At 40.0% G+C, this 13,581-nt stretch overlaps 1 protein-coding gene across 10 annotated transcripts in view; it reads right to left on the bottom strand.

Annotated features, from left to right (window-relative positions):
• Nucleotides 1-204: 204 nt before the first annotated feature.
• Nucleotides 205-13,581, bottom strand: part of FSD1L (fibronectin type III and SPRY domain containing 1 like) — a 34,701-nt gene continuing 21,324 nt past the window's right edge. Inside the window, exons 10-16 of one of the 10 annotated variants that reach the window (XR_014186305.1) lie at nt 12,715-12,747; nt 8,862-8,959; nt 8,165-8,416; nt 7,752-7,840; nt 4,048-4,201; nt 2,606-2,679; nt 205-2,060 (exon numbers count right to left, since the gene is read on the bottom strand). Coding sequence is in view for 5 of the 10 variants with exons in the window: in XM_082075586.1 (XP_081931712.1) it covers nt 4,253-4,372; nt 7,752-7,840; nt 8,165-8,416; nt 8,862-8,959; nt 12,715-12,747 (592 nt within the window). In the remaining 5 variants the exon portion in view is untranslated. Of the gene's footprint in view, nt 4,373-7,751; nt 7,841-8,164; nt 8,417-8,861; nt 8,960-12,714; nt 12,748-13,581 lie in introns of all 10 variants that reach the window. The other 9 variants (XR_014186307.1, XR_014186304.1, XR_014186306.1 and 6 more) reach the window with 9 other exon arrangements.

Consider the following 13,581-nt stretch of genomic DNA (forward strand, 5'->3'; position numbering starts at 1 on the left):
CACCGCCCGCCCCACGGGCGCATGCGCGGCGGGGCCCGAACCCGCCCCGGCCGCGGGGCCGTGCCGGAGCTCGGGCTCAGGCCGGCGGGCAGCGAAGGTCTCTCGGCCCCGCCCCACCGGGGGACCCGACACCTCCCTGCTTCCCCCGGCCGCCGAACCCTCCCCGGAAGAAGATAAAAGGAGGAAAACTCAGGCACGTCAGATTTCAAATTTCTGTATTAATACAAAAAGCTCGCGTCACACACAAGTCAAAGACATGAAAACACCGCGCGGGCTCTAAGGCCGCTCCGCCGCTTCCTGTGAGCGGTGGAGGCCCCGTCCTCGGGTGCGCCCCGCAGGGGCGAGGGGCGACGCGCTGGCGGCGAATACCTGAGGTGTGTCCGGGGGAGGATGGGGCACCCCCGCAGCAGACGCCAGCGGGTGGTGCAGCGGCGTGGGTAGGCGGTGCAGAACCCTGGGCGACGGCGGTGGGGCAGCACGCAACGGAGCATCACCCTGCTGGGCCCAGCACCGAGCCTTCGCCCCGGGAGGGAAAACCCCAGCCAGGCTTCCCCTTCGAGCACGGCATTTACAATATTCGAATTCAAGCGAGGCTCAGGCAGGGGGGAGATGATCAACAGAACTTCTTACCAGTGTATGTCAAACTATGCATCACGTTCATAACTCGTGATCCTTATCAGGGTAAGATATTGCTGAGTCAGATGTTCTCCCTGAGGCAACCTGTTAAGTTTCCTCAGTCTGTCTTTGAATGAAACAGAAGTAACACGGAGGAGTGAGGGTGGGGTGGAAACAGCATTTGTACATTAGCCTCTCCTTTTTCTGCTCAGAGGATGGCTAAAGAAATAAACCTGTCACCCTCTACCATCCATATTTGATATTTGGAGAAGCACCTATCACCAGGATGCTTTTAAAGCATCCTTTCTGAAATTAACACCTCTAGCTGCAGTTCATACAGCTTCCCACAGAAACAATGAAAGCTACAGTTTTCTGATGTACTAAGAACTGAAGGGAAGCCTTCTGTTCCTTACAAGTTAGTCTGAAGTTATTTTAACTCTGAAAGACTACCAGTAATCAGTTAAAGAAAAAAAAAAAATCTCATTTTGGTCATACAGAAGATTACTCCTGTCTAGCCACTAAACAGGATAAACTTCAGAGCAGAGAGGCTCCAGGAGTATAATATGAAATAGTGTTACCAACTGGGCAAAATCACAGACCCTCAAAAGGTCAAATTCATTGCCAAAGAACAACCCTTCCAACCCCTGAAGTGGATTCCCCTAGGAAAAAGTAACTTCACAGGCTGCATGTATCCCTTTCTAGCTGCAGGTATAAACAGTGCACCACCTGCAACAAAATATCATTGGTACTGGACAGATTCTAGCTCAGAAAAAGAGGCTAAAAAAAATCTAAAGTGCTTAAGGCAATTCTTCATATCCCCATTTACTAAAAAAAAAAAAAAAAAATAATAATACTAGCTGTTAGCAGCTGAAAAATTGACATCTGTGCAAACTATTACAAATTCATCCTTTAAGGGTAAAAAGTCACAAGCTTATGTAGAACATCAGTTAAACTAAAACTTGTAAGTCACAAGTCACATTATGAAATACTCCAGAATTTCTTCAAAGTGTTAGAGAAAAATTACATTTTTACACTGCGCATATCAGATTTATCTCACTGGTTGCACTACATCTTGCTAACACACTTCATAATTTAAATGCTTTTATATAGAGTTGGAGATTACTCATGTTTTTTTCTCACTACACATTAGCTTATTGTAAACATTCCCTTTCTCTCCAAACAGGGAAATTTAAATACAAACTGTAGCTGAACAGCCAAGATCAAGCTGATGACTGGGCAGTGGGAACTGGCACTACCCTATTTAGATGTCTGCTTACCCCTATCCTTCAATAGAACAAGTCCCAAAACAAGCAGCATCCAACGCTTCTCTCTCTCGTTAACCCTTCTCTCACTAAATACCGCCAGGTTCCAAGCACACAGGTCTCACTCTCTCACATACAACTGAACTCCAGTAGCTGAGCCCCTAGAAATGCCAGACGTGTTCACTGCAGTACAAAGGGAAGAAGTGAGGAAGAAAAATTTAAGATTACTACACACACTACTTGGGTAATAACATTCCATAAATTATACGTGAAACAGATTCAGATGCTGTTCATTTAAAAAACATTTCACCTTCCAGTATCTTAGTTTCAAGACCCAAAACACTAAACTGGCCAAGGAAGGTACAGTTAAACTGGGAATGGCTTTGCACTTTCCTCTGCAAAACAGATTACAGCTACTGTTGTTCACAATACAAATATTTAAAGATGCTTAAGTTCCAATATTAAATGAACATTAAGGGCTAACCATCCTGTCAACTTCACAATTTCTCAAGAGAAACAAAACTTTCTAGAGCAGGTACTGAAATTATGAAGAAAATTTAAGTTTTCCACTGAACATCATAACCAGTTTATTATGAGTTGTTTCAAGGAATTTCTCCTTCTCTTGAGAAACCTTGATGGAGACAAAGGACCCACTGATACTAACAAGATTTAACATGATTAGATGATCATGTCTTTACAGACTAAGAGATGTATAGAAGAAAAAGTACCTTGGCGCTGTAGGAAAGGAGCCAATTCATGATAGACCCTATCAGTGTGAATTTGAAACAGTTTTCAGGTGATACTAGGAAAAAAATCCTCAGTTAAGAAACAGTTGATTCAAGTATTATCTGAAAATTACTTCTAGGCTCCTGGACTTCATTAGAAGAGAGAAAGCAGATTTCAACAGTCTATATTACACAAGTAATTCCCACTGAAAAGTAAGATTTTTCCATAAAGAATATAACATGATTTTTTTTTTTTAGCTCTCCCACTAATTTGAGTAATTAAACTATTATTACTAAGCTTCCAACTAAGAGCTGAGATGAAGGAACAGCCAGGCTCAACATTTCATTTGATTTGTGAATGAAAATCTATAACCACAGATCCAAAAGTAGACTGTATGTTACCTGGCAAACCATTTTCTCACTTCCTACTTTTTCCTTGCCCTTAAAAAGGGGAAAGGGTTAAGTTGGAGCCCATAAAGAGATCCTTTAGAATATAATCTGCTGAAACGTAGTCTCATAGCTACTTATACGTGGCATACGGTACAAGGCTACCAAGTTAAAAGTGGATGCTCTATATATAAGCTACATGTCTGCTGGATACAGAAATCATGCAATTTTTTGACTTCTCTAGTTATCCAGAAAGTTCCAGGAATCCTCACTAGGCTAGTCAAAACAGCTAGCAAAAATGTGTGCCTGCGCCCAGACAGTACCGCCCTATCACCAGGAATTCGGTGCTGCTTCTCCTCAAAGCCAGCTTAGATATTGACACAGATGTTTGAGAAGTCTTAGCCAGTTCTGAAGATGGCTTAAGAAAAAGCTGTAAGATGTTTTAGCAATAGCTCCCCTACCCCCACATCTTCTCCATGGAGATGCATCTGAACTGAAGCTCTCATACACTTGTTCCCAGCTTCAACTGCATTGCAACTTTGCTACCTGCAGACAAAGATTCAATTTCTCATTCACATCTGTCATTCAAATCTGATTAACAATGTGAATTGCTGATTATAAGAATCCAATTAGAATAATGCCACAAAACTGAAAACCTGGTATTCTAGGATTCTATGAAATGAGTTACTCATCAGAAATGGGATGATTTTGTATCAGAAAAAAAATCAAAGACTGTTTTTAGTATTTCTTTATATCAGGACTAAAACTTCTTATGATATTCTTTCGAAATCATATATGCTCTGATATTTTGCAAGACTAGGCGAGCAAATCAATATTATTCTGAAATGCACGTTTGATATCACAAGTTCTAATGGGAAGCTCAGTAACAAAATACACAGTCAAGTAATTCATTTTAGGAGAGCTAAGAAAATGGTATTTGTTATATTCTTTATAGAGAAATAATATTTGTAACAAAATTATTATTCAAGTCCATAATAAAATACTTCAATACAGTAGTAGAAAAGTACATAGTTACAGCTCTTGATTTTCCCACTTACTTTTCAAATAGGCAACAGTTCCGTCTTCTCTCAGAATAGTCAGTAGGTTCCTAACTCTTCAGCCCCAAACATTTGCACTATCAGTACCCAGGCCTTACTACAGCAACAGGTAGCAAACCCACTTCAATCCAATACTCATAAGCTTCTGTAGTAGCTAAACAGAAAAAAAGAAACATTCAGCAACAAAAGACTTTAATAGACGTTACTAGGCGATATTGTTTAGGCTGCTTGTTGAACCACTCAATCCATTTTCATTTTTCTGGAGTGTTTTCACAGGGCTTGGCACCTGCAATCCAGTATTCACAGTAAGCCCACCACACCAGATCTAAGAAAGAAGTGGGAGAGGGGGGAGAGGAATCAATATTCTGAACACTATGAAGCATCTACATCTCTCCTATCCCACAATAGAAATAATATGAAACTTATCCTGCAGCTCCATTTGTCTTCTCACTTGCTCTCTAGTCACAGCACTCTGTAAAACATTCTAATCACACACAGCTAGTTTTTAAGACCATAAAGTCTAACATGCTTCACATGCTATGCTTTATGACTAAGTTTATAAACAAGTCTAAGATCACAGAATCACAGAATGTTAGGGATTGGAAGGGACCTCAAAAGATCATCTAGTCCAATCCCCCTGCCGGAGCAGGAACACCTAGATGAGGTTACACAGGAAGGCGTCCAGGCAGGTCTTGAATGCCTCCAGAGTAGGAGACTCCACAACCTCCCCGGGCAGCCTGTTCCAGTGTTCTGGCACCCTCACTGAGAAGAAGTTTCTTCTCAAATTTAAGTGGAACCTCCTGTGTTCCAGTTTGTACCCATTACCCCTTGTCCTATCATTGGTTGTCACTGAGAAGAGCCTGGCTCCGTCCTTGTGACACTCATCCTTGATATATCTGTAAACATTAATGAGGTCACCCCTCAGTCTCCTCTTCTCCAAGCTAAAGAGACCCAGCTCCCTCAGCCTTTGCTCATAAGGGAGATGCTCCACTCCCTTAATCATCTTTATTGCCCTATGCTGGACTCCCTCCAGCAGTTCCCTGTCCTTCTTGAACTGAGGGGCCCAGAACTGGACACAATATTCCAGGTGTGGTCTCACCAGGGCAGAGTAGAGGGGAAGGAGAACCTCTCTTGACCTACTAACCACACCCCTTCTAATCCACCCCAGGATGCCATTGGCCTTCCTGGCCACAAGGGCACAGTGCTGGCTCATGGTCATCCTGTTGTCCACCAGGACCCCCAGGTCCCTTTCCCCTGCACTGCTCTCTAATATGTAATTTCCCAACCTATACTGGAACCTGGGGTTGTTCCTGCCCAGATGCAGGACTCTACACTTTCCCTTGTTAAATTTCATCAGGTTATTCCCCGCCCAACTCTCCAGCCTGTCCAGGTCTCGCTGGATGGCAGCACAGCCTTCTGGCGTGTCAGCCACTCCTCCCAGCTTCGTGTCATCAGCAAACTTGCTGATAGTGCACTCTATTCCCTCATCCAAATCATTGATGAATACATGGAATAATACAGGCCCCAATACTGACCCTTGAGGCACTCCACTAGATACAGGCCTCCAACTAGACTCTGCCCCATTGACCACGACTCTCTGGCTTCTTCCCTTCAGCCAGTTCACAGTCCACCTCACTACCCGTTCATCCAGACGACACTCCCTCAATTTAGCTGTGAGGATGCTGTGGGAGACTGCGTCAAATGCTTTACTGAAGTCAAGGTAGACCACGTCCACTGCTCTGCCATCATCCATCCCTCTTGTTATGTCCTCATAAAAGTCAATGAGGTTGGTCAAGAACAACTTCCCTTTGGTGAAGCCATGTTGACTGGCCCTAATGACCCTCTTATCCCTAATATCCTTGGTGCCATCTCAAGGCATAAGTCATTCCATCAGTTTTGCAGGGATGGAGGTGAGGTTGACTGGTCTATAGTTACCCAGGTCCTCCTTCTTGCCCTTTTTGAAGACTGGAGTAACATTTGCTTTCTTCCAGTCCTCAGGCACCTCTCCCATTTCCCAAGACTTGGCAAAGATGATGGAGAGCGGTCCAGCAATGACCTCAGCCAGCTCCCTCAGCACCCGTGGGTGCATCCCATCCGGACCCATGGATTTATGAATGTCCAGATTGCATAACTGCTCCCTAAAGATCTAATACTAAAAGACTTGCTCCCCCAAGGAAAACTTATTTGAAGGCCAATGCACTAGCAGCAAGTACTTAAAGTGACAATGAAAAGCAACAGGTTCACTATGCTCCAGTGTCTGAAAGCAGTACCTAGTTTTAGTATGACATGGCAGAATTATGTCAATGTAAACATAGTACAAAAGAATTGAGTTTTGAGAAGCTTCAGAAGCACACGTGCCAGTGATCTCTATTTTACAACTGAATTACATGAAAGGATGTATCTCCATGTTTATGAATAAATATGACAAACTACTTAATTACTGCTGTCAATTCTATTTTAACTGTTCATGCTAACACAAGTAGTGTAAGACTGCTATCACTAAGTACTAGGGGCTATATGAGATGCAGACTAACAGGCTGAAGTATGGCAAGGAAATGTTTCTTTGGATGCTTTAGGAACTAAATTTGTCAGCCTTTGCAATGCATATGTTCAAGAGCTAGAGGGATGACTAAGACATGCACCCCAACATTTCTGAAGCTATGCTGTTCCCTGAATATTGAAAAGGATCAGTAAGGCAACTTGCTTAGCCACCTCCCAATAAACAGCTATTGAAAATCTAGACCCCTATTGTTAGTACATCTAACCAGAAACAGAAATTACAAAAAAAGGAATTCTATCGGATACAAGTGAAAAATCAGGTGTTTGGAAAGGCTAGCTATATGGTTTCCTGTGTAAGTTACTTCTTTTCCATTCCTCCTCCATGCCCAAAAGTAGAATAACTTTATTAACTGGTCTAATCACACTTTAAAATTGCCATGCTGTGTTTTTCTATGAGAAGAATTAAAAGAGGCTAGAGATCAGTGCCTAGGCAGCTGAGTTGTTAGTATGAACTAGCATGCTAGCCTCTTCCAGATTCCTAAGTTTTTCCAGACCTATGCCCTGCTCCCAAGTAACTATGCATGCAATGGAACCTTTCAACACAGCTGAGGCCTCCAAATTTAGTTACTTTTAAAAAAATTACTTAAATCCTCAAACAAAAAAATACATAGTAACTACTCCTTTTCCTGCACATTTTTTGCAAGGTTTGAGTCTTCAGAATCGCTGCAAGTTTTTATTGATTAGAGACAGAAAAAAGTTATGAAGGCCAGTGAAATGACTGGCAGGAAAATCCCACTGAGCTTTTAAGATTTGAAAGGCAGAATCTTGTATCTCAGAGGGAAGCACCTGGAGTTGTTCTGTCTCATGACACCTGCTCTGACAACTTGCAGCATCTGGGCATCTATCTGCATCAGTTTGAGTCAATTACTGTAGCAGGCTCTTCAGCTACCAGGACGTGCTATTAATTTACCCTACAAAAATGTAATTACTTTATTTACATAGCCAAGACATCCCGGTGAAGAGTTCTCCTATTGGAGTATTATTATAAGTACCATATAAAATCAAAAAGAAAATACTTAATTTTTATTAAGAAAACATTAATCAGCCAAAACCAGTGCTCCAGGTTCCCTCCTTTAAAAAAAAATGAAGTCTTCAGTAAACTGAATTCAGTGCTAGAAAATGAACAGAGTTTTATAGATACTGACCATGAAGCCTGGTAGTAACGGCTGGGTAAACTTTGTTCTGAAGGTGTGTAACAGCTCCTTTGAGTTTGCATTATAAAATGCAAGGTGACCTAAAAGAAGAAAACAAGTTGAAATACAGGTTTAAATGCTATTGCTGTATACGTTTTTGTAAAATGGATTCTTTTTGAGGTAAGAGTTTCCAGAATACACTAAATACAGTCCACATAAGTGAAAAATTCTCAGTAGCTCTGTCATATAGATGAACCAAAATCATTTGACATTACAAGCACTACTGCACAAACTGCTCTGGGCCTTGTTTTCATAAAATACTATATTAATCTGGAAGTAGTGTACTACTTTAGCTTTGTACTGGTTCAACTTGACACAGATAACTAAGTAAGCTTTTAGCTAAATTTCATAAGATTGTAATTTACCTCCATCAAAGTCGCAATACACTCCTATTCTGTCTGGAACAGGTATATCGAGAATCTTGGTCTTATTATTATGTTTTGCTGAAAACGTGGTTTGCAGCCAGTTGTTGATATGAATGCACCAGCTTGAATTAGTCTTTCCCAGTTGGTCAAATTTCCCCAGGTTTCTGTAAGTTACTCCCACGCTGTAGGATTTGCAGTCCTTCTGAACTTTCACTTCCCAGTAATGCTGTCCACTTTCAATAGCAGTATCTCCTACCAAAAAAATACATTTAGTCACTGTAACTAAGGGTACCTTGCAACGCTTCCTTTCTTACATGCATCAGTGGTGTCTTCTGTTTTATTTAAGGTGAAGGCTTAGAAATAAAAAGAAATCTGAACTATAAAGAAGAAAAAGTTAATGTACAAGAACACATGATATAAATATAAAATAGAATGAGACAGGTTTGACCTATACTCACAGAGATATTTAATATCATTTAATAACAGTGGATGTCAGTCACTAAGAGCTTTGTGATAAAAAGCTTCAAAAGATTTGAAGACACTTGCTGTAGCACAAAATTCTGGTGTTACACAGGCAAAACTACCTCTATCCAGGAAAGCATCAAGTACACAGCCTTGAACAACCACAAATTTTCCCTCAAATTCTTACTTAATCTGCTCTTCCACACTTGGGAGAGAAGTAAGAAGTTCACTTTACCCAACACTGTGTACGATTCACCAATAAAACGATCTCTGCTGCCCCTCGCTGAGGATCTTGGGCTAATAGATGTCCTCTTTGGAGACGACGTACTACTTCTAAGAAAAAAGAGAACCATTCAAGATTTGGATGCAATTATAGAAATGCACACTCATATTTTCCTGAGTAAATTAGGGTGCAATAAACATCTATAAGCTACCGAAATGACACATTAGTTCTGCCATTTAACACCTCTAACAGTATGCATGCACAATAACTGAAGAGATGACAGCCAGAAAAAAATGCATGGCATTATAACAAACAAATTCAGTGTCAGCTAAGACAGGAAACAGGAGAGGAAAAAAGCAGATGTGTGGCACGTGTTTTGGAAGAATGCTGTACAAAACAGTACTACACAGAACCTAAGAGAATTCATGTTTCTGATATTTTGGATAAGATTTCTAGCAAGAACCAGCTACAACAGTCAGGTAAGTATGACTACACTGCTGATATTCAATGCTGAAATGCCTAATTTTCATTACAATTTAAAGATCGGTGAATGGGAAAATAACATCAGTTGTGCTAAAGGTAGGTTTTTCAGCATGTTTGACTTGTACAATGACTGAAATGCCTGGAATAAGTGCAACCCAATGAAATGAGAAAAATGTTGATTATTTTATTTCAAGATACACACTGAAGATGATACAAAACTCAACAGCATCAAATCTAAACTCAACTTATATTCAAAAAGATGTAGTGAGATTTGCAGAGTTTAATGTATCACAAGTCTCCTCAAAAAAAAAACCAAACGACCACCACCAAAAAGTGTACTGAAGGGTGGGGATTTTATTTGACTACATTAGCTCTATCAAAAACTACAGAAAATAAAATTCTGTCACAACATACTGTGCTGAGAAGCACACAGCAGCTCCCCAAGAATCATTATAACATTTAAAAGTCTAATCCAAGAAAAGCTTAGATTTTTCTAATACTTTTCAAAAGCATTCTCAGGAAGCAATAGCAAAATAAATGAAGACACTTTGCTCTGGAGAATATTCTAATGACCAATCAGTTGCATGAAAGAGTAATTTTAACCTAATGAGGTTTTCAAACATTTGATTTTTCCTCTTATGCCATTAAAAATAATTCCTAGCCATTTAACCATTAAACAAAATGAAAGCTATTTGCAAATTACAGTGAATTTTAAACCTCAGTAGCCAGAGGATCATGTCTGGTTATTATTTTAAATGCAATCAGTAGTAAAGAATTTTAAATTCTCAGAATTAGCTATACAGTTTACATTTTAATTTCATTGACAAAAATATGTATGAAATAAGACTCCAAAATACATGTGTGATAAGTGATTTTCAAATCTTTATCCTCCATACCCTACCATATATTAGCCTTAGAGTTACCACACAGAATGGAAAGTTCTCTCTCCAACTTTTCCTTCAACCACAATTTGGTAAAGCTAATTGCTACTTAAATGTCCACTAATACAGTGAAGTTTAGCTTGTTTCCTTTCTGATTCATTCAACACTGATTTAAAGTTTTCCGGAATTTTTCTCAAATACCATTTCATAAAGGGTTAGAAAAATGTCCTTTTTGCCTAATATTTTCATTAAAACAAAGTCACATGGGAATCAAAAGCTGACTGCAATTAAGTTGTCATACATAAGTGTGCAAGAATCTCTGATTCATCTTCTGTGTTTGCTTTTATTCCAGTTACAGAAGTCTACAAGAAATCAGTGATGAAAAGTTGTTAACTTTAGCATCAGCATTTAGCACATATGTTTGCCAGTACTGAGCAGAAAACAAAGTTTCTAAATTGCTTGGAAGAGTTACATGAAGGAGGTAATTGTATATTGTGCACATGAACCACATCAAGTGCTTTTGAATTTTGTTAACATGGAGGCAGCTGTAGTTTACTTACCAAAGAAAAAGGTAGCAAGTGATAGCATGAAAAAAAAGACAAAGCCAAGAATTAAAGCAGAATTTCAGTGGGAACCATCACCCTTTTCAGATTCCATCCTGCTTCAAGTGCACCAGAGATTATTCAGTCACACTTCCAACAAAAGCTGCTGAAATTTTTCTATCAGATTCTGTATCAGTTACGCAGAAAGCAATGTGGCCATTTAGAGAATCACCATAAAAAACATGCAGGACCTTTGTTAGTATTTTCTCAAAATTAGAAAGACAATAACATTTATACTGTTCAAGTCTTCTATAAATGGCCACTGCATGTGCTTTGTCCACTCGAAATCTAACAGCCTTTAACAGTTCAGACAATGACATTAAATATTTGGTATAAAAGTTTGAAAACAGAGTTGGTTGGGGATTTTTGTTTGTGTGTGGTTGGTTTTGTTTGCTTGTTTGTTTCTGTCCTGGAGGATGTCTCCCTTTCAATAGGGAAAGGCAGTAAATTTTATAGCAAAATGTCAGTTTGGGGCCCGTTTTCCAGTACAGCAGTCTTCATTAGCTCATGTAGTAACTGCTGCATTTCTTCTACCATTCACTGACCAGATACTCTCATCTTAGGGTTAGGACTGTTGCCTACAGCACTGCATTAGTCTCAATTTTCTCATCCATCCCAACAAATAAACATATTCCAAGCCATATGTATACTCTTTTCGAGAAGAAAGGCCAAAGACCAATATCAGAAGTTGTCCATGGAGGGACAGCAAAAGTTATCCAGAGGCTTTATTCTAGTCTAATAAATATGTTAGAGATCATTAAGCATTTTATTGCTATTGTATCTTTCCAACCCTTGAAAGCTGCACATTTGATGTTTAAAACAATTATATTGCAACTTTTCCCAACTATGGCGCTAGCTTCAAATCTTCCTTTTAATGCAGACACCTCTTAACTTGGAATAAAAGCCTCCTGCAAGAACCAAAGCTCATCTAAATCTCCTGCTAATAAAGGTCAGCCTGAGATGCAAAGTTAAACATGTGACCATGTCCTTCTATCAAAGCAAAGGCCAGAACTAGGGAAATTCCTTACTGACAACTACAGAGAGATCAGGCTGTAAGACTCCCAGCTTATTGAGGAAGTAGCTGTATCTCCAAGACAGTGGAGACAAGACAACTTAGCTTGGCAGAAAGTGGTACTGTTTGAAACCTACAAGAAATTAGAAACCCATGCATTTGGTTAGGTCACAGAACTTCTAAACCAGTGAAAGATACCAAGAGAACAAAAGAAGTAGTAATTTCTCAAACAGGTGCTTTATTAGAAAAAGAATGAAAAAATTAGCACTAAAAACACAGTTGCACAAGGAACAGAAGAATATTTTTGCTGCCTTTACAAATCAGAAAAGACTAATTTGAACAATTGTTCTGCCATGAAGCTTTTTACACATGCCGTCAGGCTAAACATCATCTTCGAAAGTGTAAAAACACTTATTTCTTTTCCTCTGACGTCCAGCAACAACTGCAGCAGAACTCCAGGGACAAAAAGATTTTTGGAATTAAAGAAAACAAAACCATTTAAATTTCTCAGAAAGGAACTCTTTCCTGCATTTGTAAAAAATTCAGACTGCCGTGATGTTCCAGAAGGTTAAGAAAGAATCAAAATATCTGTAAATAACAGGAATCTTTGCACCAACACTAAAGAAAGCACTTCCAATCACTGCATATCAGGCCTCCCATGCGCTAGGACACATCCTCCAAAGAAGACTCTTTTTCAGTCACTGGAAAATATATACATAATAGCTATGAATTCAAATTAAACTTCTAACTAATTTTTAAAAGCATGTGCACACTGTTACTGATAAAGGCTATTAGATTTATTTTTCACTACATCAAGCAAAGGGAAGTAGCAAAGACTCCCAGCAAAACTAGGTGCTAGATCCTAGGTAAAAAAGGTATATTATCACCTTCTATTGCTCTTCAGCAGAGGATTCTGGCCACTGTTGACAGAAATAAGTAGTCATTAAACAACTGTTCTATTACTACAGTAAGTTATCGCCATTTTTAAGACACCACTAAAACTTATTTTACCATGCTTCTGGCAGCATATGCCTACAGGGAAGGTATTTGTTCACAAATTATCTTAAGCAGTGCTCTTTATACTGAAAAGCGCATGCTGGAAGTCCATTACTTGTCTTCGAGGCATACAACAGCAGACACCACAGTGTACAGTGCCCTTGTTGAAGAGTTGGCCAACCACAACCCAGGCTGCAGGAGCAAGACAACAACCAGGAGACCAAGGCAAGCAACTGTTCCTCTTAATTTGGCACTTGTCAGACTGAACCTGAAGTCCAGTGTCTAGGTCTGGGCTTCTCATGACTATACAGTGACATACTAGAGCAAGTCCAGTGAAGTGTCAACAATACAATTAAGGGACCGGTGCACAGGAAAACAATCAGGTTTGCTCAGCCTCAAGAAGACAAGAGCTAATTGCTGTCTTCAATGACATAACCGGAAGGCACAGAGAAGATCGAGCCAGGCTTGATCAGGGCATACACTGACAGCTGAGGGGCACCTGGTACTCATTGCACCACAGGAAGTTCCAGTCAGATATCGGGATATCCCTCCCCTCCCATTAAAGTGGTCTGGAATAGAGGCCAGAGGGTTAACACATTCTTCATCCTTGGACATACTCAAGGCTCAGCCAGAGTAGACTGATGTAGTGATGTTCACCCAACTGTATTTATTCAGTGATCCTGAACAGCACACATCCAAGTGCCTAACACTCAACCTACTAAGAATTCTGTTGCAGTTACTTAAGAACTTTTCCTAGA

The sequence above is a fragment of the Streptopelia decaocto genome (genome assembly GCF_964273445.1).
Source record: "Streptopelia decaocto genome assembly, chromosome: Z".
Lineage (NCBI taxonomy): Eukaryota > Metazoa > Chordata > Aves > Columbiformes > Columbidae > Streptopelia > Streptopelia decaocto.